At 39.1% G+C, this 27071-nt stretch overlaps 2 protein-coding genes across 7 annotated transcripts in view; one reads left to right on the top strand and one right to left on the bottom strand.

Annotated features, from left to right (window-relative positions):
* The window catches only part of LOC126428260 (protein Lilipod), a 364122-nt gene extending 354690 nt beyond the window's left edge, over positions 1-9432 (bottom strand). For both annotated transcript variants that reach the window (XM_050090172.1, XM_050090173.1), the window contains exon 1: positions 9099-9432. In XM_050090172.1, coding sequence (XP_049946129.1) covers positions 9099-9158 — 60 coding nt within the window. In that variant the 5' untranslated portion in view covers positions 9159-9432. The remainder of the gene's footprint in view (positions 1-9098) is intronic.
* A 72-nt stretch (positions 9433-9504) lies between these two features.
* The window catches only part of LOC126428262 (pre-mRNA-splicing factor 18), a 103805-nt gene continuing 86238 nt past the window's right edge, over positions 9505-27071 (top strand). For 2 of the 5 annotated variants that reach the window (XR_007576805.1, XM_050090178.1), the window contains exon 1: positions 9519-9819. The gene's annotated coding sequence lies outside the window, so the exon portion shown is untranslated. Of the gene's footprint in view, positions 9820-27071 lie in introns of all 5 variants that reach the window. The other 3 variants (XM_050090175.1, XM_050090179.1, XM_050090177.1) reach the window with 3 other exon arrangements.

Genomic DNA, 27071 nt, shown 5'->3' with positions numbered 1-27071 from the left:
AACAAAATGTGCATCGATTCTACAAAATGATAACTGCACATACATAGCAGTAATATAAATCTACTTACATTGTGCACTTCTAAAGATATGAAATGCTTGTCAGTTCATACGACAGGTTGTGAAATATGTCCTATAACCTAGTACGCAGGTTGCCATGTACGTTGTTGCTGTCAAACTTTAGGCAGTGACGATTCTTGATAATGTTTGACATACCTGTTATATAAACACTTATCTGACGGCTCAAGGAGTATACGTCATTTGTCTTTCGTTATTCATAAGAACATATTTATGTAAACCTGTGACATTCCTTCGTATAATTATGTAAATTACAATTTTTGGCGTTTGACATGTGGAGGTAGAATATACAAATCACATGCTGATTGTGAAAATTTGTAATTGACATAATTATATGCGTGTGCAGCTTCACACAGTCATTTCGACTAAATATATAGGCATAAAGTTGCAAAGGGATATTAAACGAAATGAGTGTCAGGTTGACAACAGGGAAGTCGAATGCTCGAATTCGTTTTACTGCGAGAATTTTGGGAAAGTGTAGTTCATCCGTAAAGCAGATGGCGTATAGAGCGCTAGTGCGACCCATTCTTGAGTACTGTTCCAGTGCCTGGGAGCCCCAGCACGTCGGATTAACAGAAGACACCGAAACAATTGAGAGGCTGGCTGCTAGACTTGCTAGTGGTAGTTTCGATCAGCACCCAAGCATGACACAGGTGCTTCCTGAATACAAATGGGGATCCGTGGAGGAAAGACGACGCGCTTTGCATTTAGGGAACCGGCATTTGAGGCCGACTGGAGAAGGATTCTACTGCCGCCAACGTGCATTTCGCATAATGACTATGAAGATAAGATTCTCGAATTTAGGAGGCAGCCGTTTTTCCCTCGTTCTGCTTGCGAGCGGAACAGGAAAGGAAATGGCTAGTAGTGATACCACATACCTTCCGCCGTGCACCGTGCGGACTATGTACGTAGATGTAGATGCAGATCCCCAGTAGATCGAGTCGAAGGAAGACGTCTAAGCAATTCAGAGACGCGCTTCTGAATTTGTTACCGGTCGGTCAGATCAGTACAGACAGTCACGGAAATATTTCCCGAGCTTCGACACCTTATGGACTTGAGTTCTTCCATTTTCTTTTTTTTTTTCTCTTCATTCAAGTACGATAATATGAATGCCAGTGCCCGGACCTGAATCTCCCGCACCAGTATCAGATACACGTATCAAACACACTCGAAGATAATTGACCGAAGATTTCCGCGCACTCTCAGTAATGATAATAAAGAAAAGAAACAACGCCGTCCGCACCGGTTTTCTAGTGTTGTTATCGCGAGGTTGGTTCGATTCTTGCTGAAGCATCTTCTCTTATTTCCATTCTATATTTGCTATCTAAGTGAAATATTAATTTACACATATTGAATAATATTTTATAATAAAAGGAATACTTTTTACTTTCGATAACTAATCGCAAGGAATTATCAGTATTCACAATAGATTATAATTAATAAAATATCGGAATCATCAAACAGAAAATAAAGTCAAACATGGGAATCATACAGCCAACCGGTTGCAGATAACTATTTGGTACAACTGACCTTGGTTTCGACACCTCCTAAGGTGTATTCATCAGAATGAAATTTTTTATTCCTAGCTAGGCATACATGACAAGTCCAGAACGTATTTTATTTTTGGCTTGAGTATAGCTGCTCCAAATTCTGCCCATTGATTTCTCGCAATGTAATTTTACGGTTTCTCAAAATTTCATTCTGATGAAGACACCCTTAGTACGTGTCGAAACCTAGGTCAATTGTACCAAACAGTTATTTGCAACCAGTTGACTGCATAATTCCTATGTTTGAAAACTGTATACAGTAACTCAGAAACAGCCATGTTTAAATCTACAAGAAATCGTGACGATTAAAAGCAAATACAAACGTAATATTATATAAAAGATACAGTATTTTCACAAGATGATAATGAAGAGTAAAAAGGTTATTTTATTAAAATTTATTATTCAATTTTTGCATTTTGACATTTCAATATTATAAAAATATAGTTCAAATAAAAAAAAATGTTGTGTCTAATTATACTCGAACCAGCAACACTACGCCGCTACACACGCTTCAGACGGCTGCTAAAAATCTCGAAAATAATTTTTTTGGGGCATTATTGCACATAATAGCCCGTTGCATAATAATTCTGTGTAACATATATCTGAACTGTTGACCACAGAATTAGGTTCATTTATAGAGGGGCAGCAGACTATTCAGCAGTTGCAGGGGCAAGTCTGGATGACTGACTGATCTGCTCTTTTAACTCTAGCCAAAACACCATTGCTGTCCTGGTACTGCGAACGGCTGAAAGCACCTACAGCCGTAATTTTTCCGACGGCACGCGGCTTTACTGTATGGTTAAATGATCATGGCGTTCTCTTCGGTAAAATATTCCAGAGGTAAAACAGCCCCTCTTTCCGATCTAACAGCATAGTGAACACATTATTGTAGCCAAGATAGACATGAAGCCCACGCCTACCACAGTAGTATAAGTTTACATGTCAACTAGCTCTGCAGATGAAGAGATTGAACAAATATGTCATGAGATAAAAGACGTTATTTAAATAGTTAAGGGAGACGAATATTTAATAGCCATAGGGGACTGGAATTCGATACTAGGAAAAGGAAGAGCTGGAAAAGTAATAGGTGAATATGAAAAGCGGGTAAGAAATGAAACACGAAGGTGCCTGGTAAAATTTTGCACAGAGCATAACTTAATCATAGCTAACACTTGGTTCAAGAATCATGAAACAAAGCTGTACACGTGGAACAGACCTGGAGACATCGAAAAATTTCACACTGATTGTATGATGGTAAGACAGGTTTAGGAAGTAGGTTCTAAATTCTAAGACATTCCCAGAGGCAGATGTGGACTCTGAACGCAATTTATTGTTTATGAACTATAGACTAAAAATGAAGAAACTGAAAAAAAGTAGGAATTTAAGGAGATGCGACCTAGATAAACTGAAAGAACTATAGGTTGTAGAGAGTTTCAGAGGGACCACTAGGGAAAGATCGACAAGAACACGGGAAAGTAATACAGTATAAGAAGAACTGGTAGCTTTGAGGGACGAAATAGTGAAGGCACAGGATCAAGTAAGTAAAAACACGAGGGTAAGACAAGAAATATTGAATTGATGAAAGGAAAAAATATAAAAATGCCATCAAATGAAGCAGGCGAAAAGGAACACATAGGTCTCAAAAATGTGATCGACACGAAGTGCAAAACGGATAAGCGGGAATGATTAGAAGACAACTGTAAGGACGTAGAGGCCTACAGGAAAATTAAAGAGACCTTTGCAGAAAAGAGAACCACCTTGTATGTATATCAAGAGCTCAGATGGTAATCCAGTCCTACGCAAAGAAGGGAGGGCCGAAAGGTGAAGAGGAGTATATCGAGGGTCTATACAAAGGCGATGTACTGGAGGGCAATATTACGGAAATGGAAGAGGACGTAGATGAATATGAGATGGGAGATACGATACTGCGTGAAGAATTTCGCAGAGCACGGAAAGACCTAAGTCGAAACAATGCCCTGGGAGTAGACAACATTCCATTAGAACTACTGATAGCCTTGTGAGAACCAGCCATGAACAAACTCTTCCATCGGGTGGGCAAGATGTGTGATACAGGCGAAATACCCTCAATCTTCAAGAAGAATATTATAATTCCAATCCCAAAGAAAACAGGTGTTGACAGGTGTGAAAAGTATCAACTACCAGTTTAATAAGTCACGGCTGCAAAATACTAACATGAATTCTTTACAGACGAATAGAAAAACTGGTACAAGTCGACCTAGGTGCAAATCAGTTTGGATTCCGTAGAAATGATGGAACACGTCAGGCAATACTGACCCAACGACTTTATCTTAGAAGATAGATTAAGGAAAGGCAAACCTACATTTGTAGACTTAGAGAGAGCTTTTGACAATATTGACTGGAACACTCTCTTTCAAATTCTGAAGACGGGAAGGGTCAAATACAGGGGGCGAAAGGCTATTTACAATTTGTACAGAAATCGGATGGCAGTTATAAGAGTCGAGGGACACGAAAGGGAAGTAATGGTTGAGAAGGGAGTGAGACGGAATGTAGCCTATTCCCGTGTTATTCAATCCGTACACTGAACAAGCAGTAAAGGAAACCAAAGAAAAAATTGGAGTAGGAATTAAAATCCAAGGAGAAGAAGAAGAAAAAAAAAACCTTGAAGTTTGCCGATGACATTTTAATTCTGTCAGAGACAGCAAAGGACATGGAAGAACAGTTGAACTGAATGGACAGTGTCTTGAAAGGAGGCTATAAGATGAGCAACAAAAGCAAAACGAAGATAATGGAATGTAGTCGAATTAAATCAGGCGTTGGTGAGGGAATTAGGTGAGGAAGTGAGACACTTAAAGTAGTAGATGGGTTTTGCTATTTGGGGAGCAAAATAACTGAGGGTGATCGAAGTAGAGAGGATATAAAATGTAGACTGGTAATGGCAAGAAAAGCGTGTCTGAAGAAGAGAAATTTCTCAACATCGAGTATAGATTAAAGTGTCAGGAAGTCTTTATCTGAAAGTATTTGTATGGAGTGTAGCCATGTACTGATGGGAAACATCGCCGATAAACATTTTAGACAAGAAGAACTTTCGAAATGTGGTTCTACAGAAGAATGCTGAAGATTAGATGGGTAGATCACGTAACTAATGAGGAAATACTGAATAGAACTGGGGTGAAGAGGAATTTGTGGCACAACTTGACTAGAAGAAGGGATCGGTTGGTAGGACACGTTCTGAGGCATCATTAGTTCACCAATTTAGTATTGTTGGCAGGGGGGAAGGGGGGGCGTGTAGAGGACAGAAATCGTAGAGGGAGACCAAGGGATGAATACACTGAGCAGATGCAGAAGGATGTAGGTTGCAGCAATTACTCTGAGGTGAAGAGGCATGCACAGGATGGAGTAGCATGGAAAGCTGCATCAAACCTGTCTATCGACTGAAGACCACAACACAACATATCAAAGCACTCCATAAATAGCGTTGAAGACAGGCAAATACATTTAACAACTATTTTATTTATTGTCACGCTTAACTTCATCACAAATATTGCCGGCCATATGTTTCAATGAATAAATAACCATTCAGATAACGTACCTTCATTTGTTTGTACAATCACAAATTGATGCCTGTAAATAGACAAATCAAAGACTGCTGCTTGCGTCAATAACATTTTTTATTGAGATCCAAGACGTATTTCGAGAGCCTGCAACCTGACCCTTAGACGGATAGAGCGACTTTCATGTGCGTAATTTTGTTTGCTGGAGCTATCCGTCTGCTTTGTGTTTTATTCCGAACGAGCTGAATACTACGTTGTAGTAACATATAAAACACAAGCACCATATACGAGGGTTGGAACTTAAATACTGGCAACTATTTATTCACAACCGATACATAAGAGTTACATGTTTGCACCTGTTACTGTCCTTCAAAGTAGTCACCAGCGTTGTGTAGAACTCGTTGCCATCGATGTGGAAGGCGTAGTATACCGTTAGCAGAGTCTGTTCTGATGATGGTGCGGCCTAAAGTTACGGTGATTCTCGTGTACGACTGTGATGGTGTTGTCCTAACGCATTACGTTCCTCCACGGCAGACCGTCAGTGCACAGTATTGCTGTTCGTTTTTGGAGCACCACCTGCGGCCAGCTCTGCGAAACGAGCGGCGACACTTTCTGCGCAACCCAGCCATCATTTTGCTGTGGCTGCTCTACTTATGGGACTGGGAAGTACTATACAATCCACCACACTCCCAGGACCTAGGTCCTTGTGACTGACCAGATTCCGAAGATGAAGGAACCACTTCGTAGCATTCGATTCCGAACTGTTCCAGAGATTCGACAGGCAGTAGAACGCTCCATTCGCACCAACAGAATACAAAACGCTGGTGACTACTTTGACGAACAGGCAGTAGAACATGTAACTCTTTTGTGTCTGTTGTGAATAAATAGTTGCACTATAAGTTCCAACCCTCGTATATTACCACTGACTGTACAGTGTTTCCTTTTTTTGTATGTACTCAGTGGTACAGTCTGTGAGTATATAATGACGTCCTGCAGTATGCAGTTCATTCAGAATAAAGCAAAGCAAACTAATACCATCAGTAAACAAAATTGTGCATATGAAAACCATTGTATCCGACTGGGGATGAGGGTACAGTCTCTTGAGGCAACTGTCGTAATTTGTCTTATGCCAAACCATCGCAGATTAAGAGAAGTCCTCCTCGAATGAAGTAGATAATGTTAAATCTTACGTACACAAGTCCCCATCCTGGAACACCGCGATGAATGAACATAACGTTTGGATGTGGCACTACGTTTGTTCATTCAATCATACGTCGTGTTCTGTAAATACCATCGTGAAGGAGGGCGCCTACAGGGATATGGAAAAAAGTGGCTGTTTCGATGACGGGCCATCATCCTATTATTTCCATCGAATATACGGCTGAAGTTGCCTCACTGTATGTCACAGGGTATAAATATTTTTTTAACATATAGAATGTATAGACACTATTGGTTAAGTATATTCTACATATGATCAGCCATTACCAAGTTTGATATGGCGTTCTTCCTCAACCACACAAACACTAATATTGGAAACAATAATATTTATTGATAGACAAATAATCTTACCGTTAACGTCGTACTTAACATAAAATAAAATATAGCGACCCGTCAGCTGTTGCATCATTACGACACTGGCTAACCCAACACAGCGGCTGTGGTTTTTTCGGTGGGAAATATCGATAACGATAGTCAGCGAATGTGCCGAGTATCAGTAGCTGGCTTCCGACGCACAGGTCAAGGAACTTTTCAAGTGTCGCACTGAGTTAAGGCGTAGTCCAAGAGCTCCACCAGTCTTTTGGGATATAGTTATTGTGATTCACTGTTTACGAACTCTATTAACACAACAATTTAGGGACAAGCCCACTCTCAGGCGTTACTGACATAGCTACGCGAACATACACACGATTAAAGGCTAGTAGATTGGCTCATTCCACGTCATTACCGCGTGTTTTACAAATTATATGTAAACACCAGCTCAATAGTTTTCTAAGAGACAAATATTACAGGTGTGGACAACATACCTGAACACCACTGAACCCTGAGTGTGACCGAGGTATAACAAGGTCTGGCGTCTGAGTTGAACACTGAACAATGTTATCCTCACAAAGTAAAACATACTTTCTGTGTCAATTCTCTACAGTCGTGTGCGTAATTTTGCAAAACACACACACACACACACACACACACACACACACACACACACACAACAAATTCCTGCCACTTTTATTCGAGGTGGAGGACAGGGTGGGGGTGTCAGACGTTCTCTGGAAACAGCCTTCGAATGTTTACACCCAAACATTCTTTTGACGTACTATCAGGAACATAGGGCAACACTATCCTCGCCGCCCGCGGTGGTCTCGCGGTTCTAGGCGCGCAGTCCGGAATCACGCGACTGCTACGGTCGCAGGTTCGAATCCTGCCTCGGTCATGGATGTGTGTGATGTCCTTAGGTTTGTTAGGTTTAAGTAGTTCTAAGTTCTAGGGGACTGATGACCACAGCTGTTAAGTCCCACAGTGCTCAGAGCCATTTGAACCAACACTAACCTTAACAAATTGAAGTTGTGAGCATCTCTCTTCCATCTCAATATGAACAACATGCTGCAAACTACATAATCGTTTAGTGCACTGTTACAAATGTAATTAATTGTGCGTACCAAGTTCGACAAATGCTGCTGCCACTATTTTCTGAGCTTTGAGGAAACGGGCGGAAAAACGCACTTACTGAATGTCTTGCTTATATGTAAAAAGTGACACATGAGCACTGTGTCCTCGTTTTTCTGCTACCTAGGTAGCACTAAAGCAAAGAAACTCGCAGAGCAGATGTAATAGAAAGTACATTCCCATTCACACAAAGTTTAAATTTAAATTAATTTTATACATGAACCGAAGTACGCCAAAACTGAAACTTGCCTTTGCACATGGTCGCAGAAATCCTGTCTATCGCGTTATGTGAAAAGAAAATCGAGATGCGGCAATTTATTAAATGACTCTTAATTCCCCAGCTATACAATAACATTCATAATTAAATTCCCACTGCGATAACAATACGTAAGACTTCATGCAGGGATCCCTTTAACAATAAATTAAGGGGCTTACTTTCCGCTAATCTCTTTTTCAACAGGCAAAAATATTAATGGAAAGGGTGTTTTTTTGTGGTGGACAGGTCACCTTATGTTTTAGCTGAGGCCCTTGTGGGAACTTACAGAGACCAATGAAGTTTGAAAGCTATGGAAGACAATAAGATACTTTCACTTGTCATTTACGAACATAAACAGTCCAGAAGTGTTATTTTATTCATAGCTATAATTTTCAGAAACTGTAGTATTAATCTTTCAGGATAAATTTCGTGATCAATTGCAACTATATTTTATCATGCTTTACCAGTTTCGACAAATTAATTTGATCTTCAGAAGCTTAGTTTAGCAGACAGTCAATGACCTCTTCATAAAAGGCACACACACCATGGCATTATCCTTCTATGAAGAAGGAAACTAAGCTTCTGTAGGCAACAAATTAATTTGTCGAAACCAGTAAAGCATAATAAAATTTATTTACAAATGATGACAAACTTACATTTAAAGTCTACAAGCGCTCAGTTTTGTTAGTCTACACGAGACAAAACTCACAATTCATCGATATACTAAGATAAGCAATGTTTAGAAGTAAGATTCAAGAATAATATCACCAGAGAAGCCGCATATCCATTTAAAACGATTATCACGAATTCACTGCATTTTTCTAGGGCAATTACTGAATCTAGATTTTGTGAAAGCCTAAATGAAAATCGCTTTGCAGCATATATTATTATCACTGAAAGTAGGCTTTGTAAATTGACAACCCACGATACGAAATGCTCATGAGCTCTATTTAAAAGACGTCTTGGGCGAGAGAGAAAGAACTGACATGTTTGACCTACATTGGCAAGTAAGACTATACTTACAACATATTCTCGGACGGTGTTGTGGAAAATTTGCTCTCTTGCATCGGGATCATCTTCCATCTTCACCCACTCATCAATATCTTCAACAAAACAGCCTTCACTTTCGGCAGCCACATTTTGCTCTCTACCAAAGTTCTAATAACTGGGCGTTCACCGAGGGAATTTTGCAGCGCAAACACTCAGGCTCGAAGCTAATCGAATACACTTCATTTTGGAGCCACCTGACTGTAAACCGCTAGCCTGCTCACAGTTGCCGCGACACAAACAACTCGCACAGACTGACTGTAAGCGACAACACAGAAGTGTGACGCTACCTCTTCGGCTTTCTTTGGAGCACTGATGCTCAGCTGTAAGTTACGTTCAAGAACTCCGTGCTAGTAACCGATGCACTGCTGCAAACATAAGTGCAATGACGGTGACAGGAAATGCATTGATTAATTAAGTTCTTCAGGGCTCTTTCCGAAACAATAAACTTCATAATGATACATTAACAGATATCGACACTGTTCCCTAGTTTGTGAGCGAGTTGAAAACATGAATGGGAAAGCATTATCGATCAGCTGATTGGATTTTAATACGATTGTGGGTTGGCAGAACAAATATGGACGCGGCTTTGAAAACAATCGAGTGTAGTCGAAGAGAAGTATTTGTTTATGCAATTTGTCAGACGTGTTGTGGCAAGTAAACTGTGTGTGTAATACAGCAACGCCAAGCTGATTACGTGAGTTCAGTTTTGTAGCATTAATTTTCATATTGATACGCACTATAAGTGATTTTGGATTCTACCCTAAGTTTATTGTGGCTGCCACATTTCGTTTACGGAAATGGATAACCTAAATTCATAATTTGGCAGTAGGTAGTTACGTGTCATAGGTCATTAGGTAGTTATGTGATCTGCTGATCATATGCGGTATGAAAATCACAGCATGGAATATGTCATTTTTGCCATTTCGTTAGAATTCATGTATTACTGCGTGCTTGTTAATAGATGACTGCTTTCTCGTCGCACCATTGTTCTCGTTTTCTATGCATATTAAAGAAATTTAAGCAAGAAACATCTCACTGACGTAGTTTTTATGGGATATTCTGTAATTAACTTTATCAAGGAAGATGAAGGAGTAGAACTGCTTTTTTGAGAGAATTACATTTCCATCAAAGTAATGTTGCATTTATTTTATTTATTTATTTAGCATCCATGTCATCGTACAAACGATATTGGACTTGTCATACATAGAAATTAACAATATAGAAGATACAAAATGAAATTGTCTACAATTGGATTTTTCATACACAGAAATTAAAATATATAAAGTATAAAATGAAATTGTCAATAATAAATGACAGCAAACTTACAGTTCCTTTCCACATGAATGGTTTATAGTAATTTGTTTCTCAGTAACAATATATAACTAGTTCTATAGATAGTAAAGTACAATAAAAGCTGAAACAAACAAAGATAGAAAATTTTGGAGGTTAGTTTGTGAAGTCAGTTTCTTGGTCTTCATGATGTTCATTTATTGAGTAGCAATATTTATCAATTAAAAATTTGCAAAGTTCCAATTTAATATTTGTATTGTCCTTTAAATCTTTAATGTACTGAGGCAGTGCATTATAGAGCTTAATGCCCATGTGGCTTACATGCTTCTGAGTTCGTGTTCTTCTTACTTGTTCTATGTGGAGATCATTCTTGTTCCCTGTGTTATAGTTGTGACAGTCTGCATTTGTGTGGAGATTGCTTAGATTAGCTTTGGTTAAGGGTATACATTTAAGTATATAGACTGATGGCAGAGTAAGTATTCCTAACTTTTTGAAAAGAGGTATGCAGTGAGCTTGTGTTGGACTGTGGGTAATTATTCGAACAGCCCATTTTTGTAAGATCAAAAGTCTTTCAAATTAGATTTTGAGCTGGCCCAGAACACTATTCCAAATGAGGCAACAGAATGAAAGTATCCAAAGTATGCCATTCTGATGCCTTCTAGAGTGCAAACATTTGCAATAACTCTCAGTGCAAAGCAGGCTGAGTTAAGTCTGTGTGTAAGAAATTTTACGTGGTGTTTCTAATTCATAGCTTCATCTATTTGCATTCCTAACACTTTTGCAAAGTGCACTCTCTCTATTAGTCTGTCATCCAGTTCTAGATTAATGTCTTCATCCGGAATCATTTTACCAAACTGTATGTAATTTGTTTTCTTTGCATTGAGTGTAAGTTTATTTGCACTGAACCAAGACTCAATACTTTTTAGGATTTTGTCAGTAGTTGACTGTAACGAGTTTTTAAAGTCGCTCACTATCAGACTTTTCATCTGCATATAGTACAGTTTTGGCTGTATCATATTGTAACTGTAAATCATTGACATAGGCTATATGAGAAAGAGTAGTGGCCCTAAGATGCTGCCATAGGGTTCTCCTAAAGGAAATTCTTTTGCTTCTGAAACTAACGTTATTTTTTGATATGAATTTACAGTGGTGAGCTCTACAATCTGAGATCTGTTTTTGAGATATGACTCAAACTACATTTTAACTCTTCCTCTAATACCTACTGCTTCCAGCTTCTCAAGGAGCATTTCATGGCAGACCGTATCGAAAGCTTTCGATAGATGTAAATTGATTCCTACTACACTTTTGTTTTTCTCCAAATATTTAATTATTTCTTGGGTGTAGTCTATGACTGCAGTTTCTGTGCTTCATTTTGCACGAAAACCATGTTGATTACTATTCTAAAATTTATCATTGTCTAGGTAACCAGTGACTCTCAATTTCATCAGTTTCTTTAATATTTTGGAGGAAGCAGGAAGAAGTGATATGGGATGGTAGTTTTCTATTTTATGTCTGTCTCCATTTTTAAATAGTGGCCTCACTTTTGAGATCTTCAGTCACTGAGGAAACACACCTTCACTAAAGGATAAATTTGCATTATGTGTTAAAGATTTTGCAATCTGCACTGCAGTCCTTATTATGATTGCAACTGGTACTTCATCAGCACCTGCTGCTATTTTGGTTTTAAGCTTCTAATTACTTCCTGTTCATTTGTTGAAGGAATATTCATGCTGCAGGCAACCCTTGGAGCATGTATTATTTTTTGTTTTGTGAAGTTAAGTTTAATGAATGCGGTACATTTAAAAAATAGTTATTAATATAGTTTGCCATTTCCTTCTTTTCTATATTGCAATTTTCACTGCTTTTGAGTATTATTTCTTCCTCTTCTCCCAAGGTAGTAGTTTCATTCCTCACAATGTCTCATATAGTTTGTGGTTTGTTGTCTGAGTTACTGATGTCATTATATAGCAACTTTGACTTTACTATTGCCTTTCAGTATATTTTTCTGTATGTTTTTACATATTCTAGAAACTGTGGATCTGAGCAAGTTTTAATTTCTTGGTTCAGTCTTTTCATGGTTACACTGGAAGTCCTAAAGCCTGTAGTTATCGAAGGTTTGTGTGCTTTTTGTTCTGAAGACTTGGACCTCACTAACTTCTTAGGGAAACACATTTCAAAATGCGACATGAATACAGAAGAAAAGGTGTTATATGCATTATTTGCACTTGATTCTAATCTCACATCTGTCCCGTTTTCATTGGTTAGACAGTTAACAAAATGTGTGCAGTTTTCTTTAGAAAAAATTCTTTTATAAGTGTGGCAAGATGTTTTTTTTTTTCACAGGCATTGGGGGAATGGTAAGCACCAGAGCTTGTGATCAGATAAACCAAGATCAGTGTTATTAACCTCCTCTTCATTGGAATCTTTGTTAGAGAATATATTATCTATGAGGGTCTGTGATGTGTGTGTTATTTGGGTAGGACCTATTACATGGGGTAACATGTTAAAACTCTGTACAATATTCATACATTTATCTTTAACCATATTATTGCACATAAGATTTATGTTAAAATCCCCACAAAAAAGCACAGAAGCTTTTTCATTGTACCCAATGTTTAACATAATTTCTAGTTTTGAAAAAAAATTATCTATATCTCCACATGGTGACCTCTACACAATCATTACTATCATTTTTCCTTTGCTTACCATACAACACAATAGCAGCTGCTTCAAAATGCTTTTCTACACTTAACTTTTCAATATCGCATCTCCTTTTGAATTTTATCCCTGTTTTTGTATAAATACAGACGCCACCACTTCTGGCATTTTCCCTACAGTAAGAGCTAGCTAGTCTAAAAGGGTGTATAATGATGTTGTTTAATTCATATTCCCTACACCAATGCTCCGAAAGACACAAGCACTCAATGTTAAAATCATCTAAAAACTGCTAGTTCAATGTATTTATTTCTTAGAGACTGAATATTTAGGTTCATAACTTGAAAAGAATTTGAATGGAGCCTAGATTTAGTTACACTTAACAGTTGGTTTTATCGAACTGGTCGTAGAGAAGTTGATTGTCTGCACATTTGTTGAAAGTTCTATACTGCAACTTTTCCTGTTCTGGGGTAGAAAAAAATCCTGGTTCATTCTTGAAGGTCGTTTTGGTCTTAAGCTCCTCAGATTTTATGTGAAGCATTTTTAAGTGTTGTTGCTACCAGCTCTCCAGGCAAACTTTGATCTAGTGGTGGTGTTGCACACCTGTTCATAGCAGAGTTTGGCTCTTGAGGCGCAGTGTGAACTTTGATAACATTTGCTTCCCTATATCTGTGCTGTTACATTGTGAAATGCACATCATTGCAGACTTCTTCTGCTATGACAGCTGAAATAGTAATACATTGCTTAGCAAATCCCTTGCCGTGCTTAGCCTTTCATGGTTGATCGGATACATATGCCAACTAATGTAACTAGGTTGGCAGCCCTGCAGCCAGGCGAGTAGTGCGAGTTTTGGTGTTCTCATAAAGATAAGTCATTTTAGATTATAAAAACATATAGTTTAGTACTGATTATGGGGTAAATAGGTGCATTAGTGTGCCTTTAAAGCATACCATTAAAGGTTTCTTTTTTCTTTATGTAATATAGCAGAAAATGCGAAAAGATCGTACAGTCGTATTTTCTGTTTACGTTTTGCCACAGCAAATCTATATAATTTCGTTTAGTTGTTCTTTGCTCTCTCCAGCAAATTAACTGTAGAGTAAAGTTTAAGTTGTTGTTTCAGAAAGTTTGCACTGTTGTTCTTATTTACACGCAGTTGCGTATAGGCCACATTTGTGGAACCATATTCTTAATAAACCATTAGGTTTATCATGAGTGAAAAGTGCTCGACTTGCCGTAGACTTGATAGGTTGGGGCTTTTCTGTGATGGGTGCTGTAGTTTTTTCCATGTGGGTGACTGTAGTGGTGTGGGAATAGGGGAAGTAAATTAGACTCATTAGTGTTTTTGTAAGATATGTAGTAGAGATAAGAAGATACTTGAACAGGAGGTGAAAATTGCTGCCCTTAAGGTTGAGTTAGACAAGGCCAGGGGACATCTTGAACTTTAAGGAGGAAGAAGGGTAAAGAGAGGTGGGAAGTGGCAACAGACAACAGGAGGAACAGGCCTAGAACTTTGTCTGATAGCTTCATGGTGAATGTGGAAAATAGATTTGACCTGTCGCTTCAGTTAGAAGCTGGTGAGCCTCAAGCAGTTGCAGGTGTAGACAGGGCACAACAAACTTTCAGCAGCAAATTGAAAAGTAAGAATGTAAGGAAATCAGTAAAGAGAAAGAAAGTGTTGTTGGAAGAGGTGTTGGCCAACTTTTGCAGGATGAACTAGGATCAGAATACCAGGTCACCAATTTTTTTAAACCTAGAGCTGGTCTGGAGCAGGTGACAGAGGGTTTAGGATCACTTTGCAAGACACCATGGTTATAGTGGGTGGGGCAGGTAATAGTATTGACAGAGATCGTGGGTGCAGTGTAGATGGCTCTGAGCACTATGGGACTCAACTGCTGTGGCCATAAGTCGTGCAGTGTAGAGTGTGACCTAGCAATGATTGCATCAGCATCAAAGCATACTAGTGTTGAGTTTGTATCTGTTCTTGGGCGCCATGGCTGACCTCATTTGAACTCTTCTGTCAAGAGAGCTAATTTGGAGTTGGAACGGCTGCTTATGTCGGGTGCTGGGTCACACACTGGTGTGGTTCCTGTTGATTCTCTCAATAGGTGGGATTATACCAGGCATGGCCTTCACCTCAACAGGAAGGGGGAGGGTAAACTGGCTGGGAAAATAAGGTTATAGGGTTCAGAAAAGACCCTTTCTAGGGTAGGGAGGACAGAAAGAAGCCACATTTTAAGAGAGGTTAGGACTGAGACAAACCTTCAGTTTGAGAAAAAAAACAGAAAACGTAATTGTACCTTATTACATGAGCATAAACAGCTATTGGTTAAGTCAGCAGATATTTCAACTCTACTCAGTTTTAACTCAGTCAATGTGAAATGTCAGCTGTCTTTTTTGCATCAAAATATTTGAGGACTGATAAATAAAATTAATGAATTAATTATCTGCATAGATGGATTAGAGTCCTCAAACCCAACTGACATAATCTGCCTCTCTGAACATCATGTGACCACTGGTATAGAACTTTTAAGTGTTACAGGGTTTAGGTTAGCATCTCACTTTTGTAGATCAGAAATAGAGAAAGGAGGAGTTGCCACATTCATTTGGAACTGTCATAAATTTAAGAACATAGACATTCATAAATTTTGCCTAGAACAGCATATGGAAGCATGTGCCACAGAATTAGCATTTCACAAAAAATCCTTCATAATAATAAGTGTATATCGAGCACCTGCAGGTAACTTTAATCTGTTCGTAAACCACCTTGAAGCTGTACTGGCTCATTTAACAACCAAAAATAAAGAAATAGTGGTTGCTGGTGATTTCAATGTAGATTTCCTCAAAGACTCTCCCAGTGAGAACTTATTTGAGTTAATAACACTATCATTCAACTTAATTCCCACTGTAAAGTTCCCTACCAGGGGAAACAGGCACTGATAATATCTTTATAGAAAAGTCCTGTGAACAAAATTATGTTACAAAACCAATAGTCAATGGCCTCTCAGATGCAGTTCCTTCTGTTAAATGTTAATACTGAACAGGATATAAAATCTGTTAAATCTGAGCTCAAGAGGGTAATCAATAAGCCAAAAATTGATTATTTTAGGACAGTCCTCAGAGACATTCACTGCACTAATGTTTACAGTGCTCATGGCATGAATGAAAAATATAACACTTTTGCTAATAAAGTGGTTACCTTATTTGAACACTGTTTTCCCCCAAAACTAACAAAGGTTAGAGCAAAGCCTACAAAGAAGCCATGGATTACTCAAGGAATAGGGGTATCTTGTAAAACAAAAAGAAAACTGTGTGTCAATCCAAAACAGTTCTGATGTTGATGCTATAGCACATTACAAGAAATACTGCAAAATATTAAAGACTGTAATACGGATGTCAAAGCAAATATATTACAAGGAAAAGATAGTCATATCAGATAACAAAATAAGACAATATGGGATATAGTGAAGGAGGAGACCGGTAGAGCCAGACATGAAGAGGAACAAATAGCATTAAGAGTAAATGATACATTGATGACAGATGTGTATAGTGTTGCAGAACTTTTTAATAAACATTTTATAACTGTTACCGAAAAGATGGGGTTGTCAGGTTTGGTAGATGCTGCTATGGAATACCTCGGACCAGAAATTTCAAGCAACTTCCATAATATGAATTTGACCCTCACTACCCCAACAGAAATAATGTCCATCATAAAATCTTTAAAATCAAAAACATCCAGTGGGTATGATGAAATATCAACAAAGTTAATTAAAGAATGTGATTCTGAGTTAAGTAACATATTAAGCTATCTGTGCAACCAGTCGTTTATCAGTGGAATATTTCCTGAATGGTTGAAATATGCTGAAGTTAAGCCACTGTTTAAGAAGGGAGATAAAGAAACAGCATCAAATTTCCGTCCAATTTCACTCTTGCCACCATTCTCAAAAATTTTTGAAAAAGTAGTGTACAATCGGCTTTATAACCATCTTATCTCAAATAACATACTATCAAAGTCACAACTCGAATTTATATAGGTTTCTGAAATTGAGAAGGCTATCTACACTTACAGTGAAAAATTGCTTAATTCATTAGACAAAAAATTGCAGGCAACTGGTATATTTTGTGATCGGTCAAAGGCATTTGACTGTGTAAATCACAATATCCTTTTAAGTAAATTAGAGTATTATAGTGTAACAGGAAATACTGCAAAATGTTTCAAATCTTATATATCTGGCAGGAAACAAAGGGTGTTATTAGGAAAGAGACAAGTATTAAGCTATCAGGCATCATCCATCTTGGAGCTAATTACATGTGGGGTACTACAAGGTTCCATTTTAGGGCCCTTACCTTTTTTTGTGTATATCAATGACCTTTCATCAGTAACATTACCAGATGCCAAGTTCGTTTTGTTTGCCGATGATACAAACATTACAATAAATAGCAAATCAAGTATAGTCTTAGAAAGATCTGCTAATAAAATGTTAATCATTGGTTCCTAGCCAATTCTTTATCACTAAACTTTGAAAAAACACACTACATGCAGTTCAGAACTTGTAAGGGGTGTCCTACGAGTATATGCCTAACATACGACGACAAGGAGATAGAAGAAGTGGAAAGTGTTAAATTCTTTGGCTTATAGCTTGATAATAAATTCAACTGAGAGGTGCACACCACAGAACTGCTGAAGCATCTTAACAAATCTCTATTTGCAATGTGAATTCTCAGACATAGGGGATATAAAGGTGAAAAAGCTGGTATACTATGCTTACTTTCATTCCATAATGCCATATGGGATTATTTTTTGGGGTAATTCATCAAGTCAAGGTAAAGTTTTCTGCACACGAAAAAGTGCAGTAAGATTTATATGTGGTGTGAACTCAAGAAAATCCTGCAGAGGCTGTTTGGGAAACTAGGGATACTAACTACTGCTTCCCAATATATTTATTCCTTAATGAAATTTGTCATTAAAAATATATCACTTTTTCAAACCAACAGCTCAATTCATGGAATCAGTACTAGAAATAAGAATAATCTTCACAAGGATTTAAAGTCACTTAGTCTTGTACAAAAAGGTGTGCATTACTCAGGAACACACGTTTTCAATAACTTGCCAGCAGCCATAAAAAGCTTAACAACCAATGAAATTCTGTTTAAGAGAAGCATAAAGGACTTATTGGTGGCCAACTCCTTCTACTCCATTGATGAATTTCTATCCTGGAGGACCTCCTCACTACGAATCAATTGGAATGAAAGTAAACCTAATCTAATCTAATCACAGTTTTGAGCATTGGGTTGTCTGTGTCCCATATCTATCCGGCAATGCCATGCAGTGAGGAGCTTGTGTAACTTGAAGAAAAATACAAGGGGCCGTAGACTGGATAAATAGCTAGTGTGACTTACATGTGAGGCAGTGTGTATTTATAGCTGCCACCGTGCTTATGTTTCGGATTATTATCCTGCCTATTAAATAATGTTTAAAATTAGTAATTGTGTTTCCTTACACACTAAGATATTGCTTTGAAACATTGCTGTGTTTTTTGTTGTTATGGTCTTCAGTTAGAAGACTGGTTTGATGCAGCTCTTACGTGTTAGTCCATTCTGTGCAAACATCTCCATCTCTACATAAGTATTGCGACCTACATTCATTTGAAGCTGCTTACTGTATTCATCCCATGATCTTCCTCCAATTTTTACTCCCCACACTTCTCTACATTGTCAAATTGAAAAGTCCGTGATGTATCAGGATCGGGTCCATCGAGATAGCCGAGTTGTCAGTGTGACGGACAGTCGTACCGAGGGCCCGGGTTCGATTCCTGGCTGGGTAGGAGATTTTCTCCGCTCGGGGACTGGGTGTCGTGTGGTCTTCATCGTCGTCATCTCGTCTGCACAGACACGCGAGTCTCTGAAGTGACGTCAACTCGAAAGACTTGCACCGGGCGACCGGTCTACCTGATGGGAGGCCCTAGCCACATGGCATTTCCATTTGCAGATCTGCAGTGTCAAGAGTATGCCGAGATACCAAATTTCGAGCATTACCTCTTGCCACAGTTGTCAGTGCTAATAGACCAGTAACACCGCGTGAAACAAACGCAGAAAATAATGTGAAACGTACTATGAACATATCCGTTAGACAGTGCTTCGACATTAGGCTTCTGTGGTCTTAATGGCAACAGACGACCGACGCGAGTGCCTTTGCTAACAGTACGAAATAGCCTGCAGCAATTACATTAGTTGGGATATGTGTCTGATCGACCAGGAAAGGCTTAAATAAGGCTAGGGATTTGCTAAGCAATGTATTACCATGTTTTTTACTGTCACATTTGATGGCTACATTAACTGACAACCTAACAAATTCTTTGGGCTAAGCCACAGAGTAGTGTGTCACCACAACCAGTTTTTTTTTCACATTTGGTAGCTTTGGCAAGTAACAATAAAACTGTGAATATATCCACAGAAAAGTGACACGATAGCGGCTGTCAATATTACGTCACAGCCCGTACCTGACGACTGGCACCGAACATTTCTCTCGATGCCGATTCGATACCTCATCCTATCTGATTTTCGACAGTCTTCTGTTGCGCACATTTCAAAAGCTTCTATTTTACTTTTGCCTTAACTACCCGTGTTGCTCTTTCATACAATGCTCCACTCCACACAAATACCTTCAGAAAACACTTCCTAACACTTAAATTTAAACCCATCTGCCCTAGCTTCTCATGAGTAGCTCTAGGTATCTATGGCCAAATGACTTATGTGATATAAGAGTAATAAATTGTATACACAAATCTTCCTCATACATCAGTCTGTCTGTTAGTGAAACCCGTACCATCAAAATTCCTAGAGTTACTACCGAGATGAGCCTAAACATAAGTAAAGCAGTCATTGACGTGAAGATTCTTATACATACCACAGTGCTTTACCGGTAGTTTTTCCTTTTAGAGGTGGTATGTGGTTGCTTTTCTCTGACCTTTGAACTGATTTACCTAGACAGTTATGTGGAGATCGACAGTTTAACAGGGATTCTGAAACACCCTATTTGACATTTTTCACATTGACAAACATTGCCAGAGATGAAAGAAGTGATAAGTAACAGATAAAAATCCTAGGACTGACCAGGCATCGAATTCTAGACCTTCGGATTTGCAAGTCTGGCGCATTATCACTGAGCTACCGACTTGTTTAAAAAAAAAAAAAAATTATCTAGGCTTATAATATTTATAGATATTAAGAAGTGTTTTTCTCACTTTATCTCTTGTGCGTCAGATAGACTTATAGCTACATTTATACATCTCATAACATACATTATTGATTTAATGTATTGGAGACATAACAGGATTTTTATATTATTTTATATACATTTCTGAGATGTTGCTACACAATTACATACTACGGCTTTCAGTATATAGAAGTAAATGAATAATTTGAATTGAAGGAAACTCCTGCTTGAAAGATCAACAATGTAGGAAAAGATAGATTGTTGCTTACCATAAAGATGATACATTAAGCAGCACGCAGGCACACTCACAGCCACAGCCTCCATCAGGTAGAGAAATGCAAACGTACACCATTCGCTCACACAAACAACTCTGGCAGCTCAGACCAGAATGTGTCTTTTAGTTGTGCCTATCTGCAACTTAATGTCCCATATTTACAGTAAGTAGCAATCTGTCTTTTCCTATATTCTAAATATACAATTCCCTTGTTCAAACTGTAAAACTGTCATCAAACAATTCTTCAATAGAATAGTAACACTTTTCCATCAGACAGGTATAGAGTAATTTTTTCATTGATGCTACTGCCTTTTATTTTACTGTAAATTTTTAATACTGTATACTACAGTGTTTGGGCAGAGAGTCTTAAATGGTATGTCAGGAGTTTAAAATTCCCTCTGTGGTGAGTGCTGTAGATGTAGTCAAAATGGAAAGAGTCAAGTGCATTATACGCACAAACAGAGTTGACACTCGGCACAGTGTCTGACGGGAGTGACTGTATACGGGAAATGCTTTTACAGTCACTCCCAGCAGCCACCGTGCCGAGTGTTGACTCAGTTTGCGGAACAGTATGTTTATTTCTATGTGAGAATGACAGTACCTCGTTTATCTAAAGGGAAGGAACAGATAGTAGTTTTAGATTTTTTTAAAGTGGCCCACAAGATGCCCTGTGTTTGGCAACACACATACCTTACTGGGAGTGTCACGACATTTGCGAATTTCCCCAGAAGGTTATGCCGTAATGAATGACTTAAAGTGAGAGCGATAGACTATCTCTCTGATGTCTGTGCTTGTGGCGCCTGACATAATATACATTGCAAAAGCTTGTCGTTAATTTGTTTGCTAAGAAGTCTGTGTTTACTTTACAATTCAATTTTTTATCGAGGTGTATCCCTGAGAACTTCACGTGGTTTGCTTCTGTGATATCCTGATCATTGCGACTTCACTTCACTTTGTTCTAACAATTTAGCTTCAAATTGTATCATTTTGGTTTTAGTTACATTTAGTTTCACCCATTTTGATGGAACTAAGATTCAAGTTTCTCTATTTATGACACTTTCTGGAATTCTTTCAGGCCATTCATTTCGTATCCTTATTATAGTCCACAGTAACTCTGTTGGTGTATGTTTCAGTTTTAGTAAGTGGAATTTGTATTTACTAGCAAACTTTATTTAATGTTAAAAAACATTGGTATGTAATACCTCAAAGTCATCTTAAAATTTTGTATTGGAAATTTATAGGAGATGTTGAGTCCCAGACAGTCACGACAGAAAGATGCATTGACGGCCAGAGACAGTGGTGGTGGTGGTGTGTGTGTGGGAGTTCTGTGTGTGGGAGTTCTGTGTGTGGGAGTTGTCCTTGTGTGAATGTGTGTGTTTTTTCTACTTTAGAAGAAGGCCCTTTGGTCAAAAGCTCAAATGTGTAACAGTCTTTTTTGTTCTGCCTGTGTCTGAGTAGCAATTGTCTGTGTCTGTGATGAATAGCAATTGATTATTTTCGTAATATTGTTATTATTCTATCCTGGGTATTCCATTGGTTGATTCTCTATTGTAAATTTGAACGTTGTGTTTCACATTTTTTTTTGTACTGTTTTGTTATAATTTTCTGAATTTACTATCCTAACAAATTCTCTCTGTAAATGAAAATTTAGCTTTGAAAATCCTAAGATCAAATGAAAATACAGACCTCGTTACGTTTGTGGGAAATGAGTGTGCTACGACACAGATTTTCAAAATTTGCAAACAAAATTGTTTTCTTTTGTTAATGAAAGGGTAATATTAGTCTTGAAAGAAGGCAGTTTTTCGAGATTGTGTTTTTCAAGTATATGTAAAATGATTTTTGACCATGAAGTGCTTAATCTGAAACCCTTTTCAATAATTTTTTTAGTCTGCTTCTCTGAATAAACTCCTTAAATACTATTTGAACTGCATAATGATGGGGCATCTGAAGGTGGCTATAGTTTGGTAACGGAAATATTCTTCACAAAATGGGGTCAACTTGACTAGAAACCTGAAAACATACCATAAATCAGTCACTGGAAAAATCCTTCAGAAATCATCATCTCTTGACTATTGATGTTGTCCTGTATTTTTACAGTTTAATACTACCTGTAATAATAGCGAATATTTTGGGGAAGTTTGAAAGATAACCTAAGGGTTCATAGAATTGGAACCTATTATGTTCCCCATAAATGTGGGAAATATTGCATGAAACAGATGTGGCACTGTTTCTCCATGCACTGCATCAACATTATATGTAAGACTCAGCACTGACTGAGCATAACACTGTACATGAGCACATACACATTCAATTTTGAGAAAATGTCTTCTTTTGTGTTTTGCAAGTTGTTTCTGGCACAACAATACAAGGGAGGTGATTGATATATGTGTGGCATTGAATCTCACGAATCACGATAGTGGTTTTGCACTCGGCACAGCATTGTGGCCTGTGTTGGAAGCAATAAGATCGGTTCGACAGCATGCTGCAATTCGTGGAACATCGTCGGACAGCTAGTGTGAGCTGCCAGTAATACAAATACTTGGCTGAGCAACAGTTAAATTGTAGAATGGTCATTGCGAGCATTCAAATATCCTCTTCAAGCAATGGGTTCAGTTGAACATACGTTACTGGATTTTGGCTTCGTCCCATGTTATAGTAATGATGTGGCATGTGACATCATATTTTCACAAACTGTGGGAACACTAACAATATTCCTTTTGTGTCTGTATTAGGTTTGGAATGCAGATTGTGGTGACAGACTGCTCTGTAGCATAGACCAAGGTCTAGGTTAGGTCGATAGGTGATAGTTCGCTTGTCAGCAGGTATCGAATGTTTCAGTTAATCCTTCTGGTCACTGTATGAGGAGGAAGACTACAAAGTACCGGCACTTCACCAGGCAGCGGAAGGAGTGTGTGCGCTTTCAGAAATTCCATGGACGCACTGCAAAGTAACGTTGTGAGAATGTCATGAAAATTTTGTTCCATTGACATACTACAAAAATCTTCACTTGCATTTGCTTATTTTATTTAGTATTTGCTGCTCTTGGACAGTCACAAGTACCGGTTCATTAACAACTACAAACAAAGAATTATAAATATCCAGTTACATAAAAAAAAGGAAAATCAAAGATCCAGGTCAGTTGCTTCTACATCTACATCTACATTTATACTCCGCAAGCCACCCAACGGTGTGTGGCGGAGGGCACTTTACGTGCCACTGTCATTACCTCCCTTTCCTGTCCCAGTCGCGTATGGTTCGCAGGAAGAACGACTGTCTGAAAGCCTCCGTGCGTGCTCTAATCTCTCTAATTTTACATTCGTGATCTCCTCGGGAGGTATAAGTAGCGGGAAGCAATATATTCGATACCTCATCCAGAAACGCACCCTCTTGAAACCTGTCGAGCAAGCTACACCGCGATGCAGAGCGCCTCTCTTGCAGAGTCTGCCACTTGAGTTTATTAAACATCTCCGTAACACTATCACGGTTACCAAATAACCCTGTGACGAAACGCGCCGCTCTTCTTTGGATCTTCTCTATCTCCTCCGTCAACCCGATCTGGTACGGATCCCACACTGATGAGCAATACTCAAGTATAGGTCGAACGAGTGTTTTGTAAGCCACCTCCTTTATTGATGGACTACATTTTCTAAGCACTCTCCCAATGAATCTCAACCTGGTACCCGCCTTACCAACAATTAATTTTATATGATCATTCCACTTCAAATCGTTCTGCACGCATACTCCCAGATATTTTGCAGAAGTAACTGCTACCAGTGTTTGTTCCGCTATCATATAATCATACAATAAAGGATCCTTCTTTCTATGTATTCGCAATACATTACATTTGTCTATGTTAAGGGTCAGTTGCCACTCCCTGCACCAAGTGCCTATCCGCTGCAGATCTTCCTGCATTTCGCTACAATTTTCTAATGCTGCAACTTCTCTGTATACTACAGCATCATCCGCGAAAGGCCGCATGGAACTTCCGACACTATCTACTAGGTCATTTATATATATTGTGAAAAGCAATGGTTCCATAACACTCCCCTGTGGCACGCCAGAGGTTACTTTAACGTCTGTAGACGTCTCTCCATTGATAACAACATGCTGTGTTCTGTTTGCTAAAAACTCTTCAATCCAGCCACACAGCTGGTCTGATATTCCGTAGGCTCTTACTTTGTTTATCAGGCGACAGTGCGGAACTGTATCGAACGCCTTCTGGAAGTCAAGAAAAATAGCATCTACCTGGGAGCCTGTATCTAATATTTTCTGGGTCTCATGAACAAATAAAGCGAGTTGGGTCTCACACGATCGCTGTTTCCGGAATCCATGTTGATTCCTACATAGTAGATTCTGGGTTTCCAAAAACGACATGATACTCGAGCAAAAAACATGTTCTAAAATTCTACAACAGATCGACGTCAGAGATATAGGTCTATAGTTTTGCGCATCTGCTCGATGACCCTTCTTGAAGACTGGGACTATCTGTGCTCTTTTCCAATCATTTGGAACCCTCCGTTCCTGTAGAGACTTGCGGTACACGGCTGTTAGAAGGGGGGCAAGTTCTTTCGCGTACTCTGTGTAGAATCGAATTGGTATCCCGTCAGGTCCAGTGGACTTTCCTCTATTGAGTGATTCCAGTTGCTTTTCTATTCCTTGGACGCTTATTTCGATGTCAGCCATTTTTTCGTTTGTGCGAGGATTTAGAGAAGGAACTGCAGTGCGGTCTTCCTCTGTGAAACAGCTTTGGAAAAAGGTGTTTAGTATTTCAGCTTTACGCGTGTCATCCTCTATTTCAATGCCATCATCATCCCGTAGTGTCTGGATATGCTGTTTCGAGCCACTTACTGATTTAACGTAAGACCAGAACTTCCTAGGATTTTCTGTCAAGTCGGTACATAGAATTTTACTTTCGAATTCACTGAACGCTTCACACATAGCCCTCCTTACGCTAACTTTGACATCGTTTAGCTTCTGTTTGTCTGAGAGGTTTTGGCTGCGTTTAAACTTGGAGTGGAGCTCCCTTTGCTTTCGCAGTAGTTTCCTAACTTTGTTGTTGTACCACGGTGGGTTTTTCCTGTCCCTCACAGTTTTACTCGGCATGTACCTGTCTAAAACGCATTTTACGATTGCCTTGAACTTTTTCCATAAACACTCAACATTGTCAGTGTCGGAACAGAAATTCTCGTTTTGATCTGTTAGGTAGTCTGAAATCTGCCTTCTATTACTCTTGCTAAACAGATAAACCTTCCTCCCTTTTTTATATTCCTATTAACTTCCATATTCAGGGATGCTGCAACGGCCTTATGATCACTGATTCCCTGTTCTGTACATACAGAGTCGAAAGTTCAGGTCTGTTTGTTATCAGTAGGTCCAAGATGTTATCTCCACGAGTCGGTTCTCTGTTTAATTGCTCGAGGTAATTTTCGGATAGTGCACTCAGTATAATGTCACTCGATGCTCTGTCCCTACCACCCGTCCTAAACATCTGAGTGTCCCAGTCTATATCTGGTAAATAGAAATCTCCACCTAAGACTATAACATACTGAGAAAATTTATGTGAAATGTATTCCAAATTTTCTCTCAGTTGTTCTGCCACTAATGCTGCTGAGTCGGGAGGTCGGTAAAAGGAGCCAATTATTAACCTAGTTCGGTTGTTGAGTGTAACGTCCACCCATAATAATTCACAGGAACTATCCACTTCTACTTCACTACAGGATAAACTACTACTAACAGCGACGAACACTCCACCACCGGTTGCATGCAATGTATCCTTTCTAAACACCGTCTGTACCTTTGTAAAAATTTCGGCAGAATTTATCTGTGGCTTAAGCCAGCTTTCTGTACCTATAACGATTTCAGCTTCGGTGCTTTCTATCAGCACTTGAAGTTCTGGTACTTTACCAATGCAGCTTCGACAGTTGACAATTACAATACCGATTGCTGCTTGGTCCCCACATGTCCTGACTTTGCCCCGCACCCGTTGAGGCTGTTGCCCTTTCTGTACTTGTCCAAGACCATCTAACCTAAAAAACCGCCCAGCCCACGCCACACAACCCCTGCTACCCGTGTAGCCGCTTGTTGCGTGTAGTGGACTCCTGACCTATCCAGCGGAACCTGAAACCCCACCTCCCTATGGCGCAAGTCGAGGAATCTGCAGCCCACACGGTCGCAGAACCGTCTCAGCCTCTGATTCAGACCCTCCACTCGGCTCTGTACCAAAGGTCCGCAGTCAGTCCTGTCGACGATGCTGCAGATGGTGAGCTTTGCTTTCATCCCGCTAGCGAGACTGGCAGGAAGCCAGAGAGGATTTCCTCCGATCCATAGCGACACACATCATTGGTGCCGACATGAGCTACCACCTGCAGATGGGTGCACCCTGTACCCTTCATGGCATCCGGAAGGACCCTTTCCACATCTGGAATGACTCCCCCCGGTATGCACACGGAGTGCACATTGGTTTTCTTCCCCTCTCTTGCTGCCATTTCCCTAAGGGGCCCCATTACGTGCCTGA

The sequence above is a fragment of the Schistocerca serialis genome, chromosome 12 (genome assembly GCF_023864345.2).
Source record: "Schistocerca serialis cubense isolate TAMUIC-IGC-003099 chromosome 12, iqSchSeri2.2, whole genome shotgun sequence".
Lineage (NCBI taxonomy): Eukaryota > Metazoa > Arthropoda > Insecta > Orthoptera > Acrididae > Schistocerca > Schistocerca serialis.
This window is presented reverse-complemented; position numbering and strand designations above follow the sequence as displayed.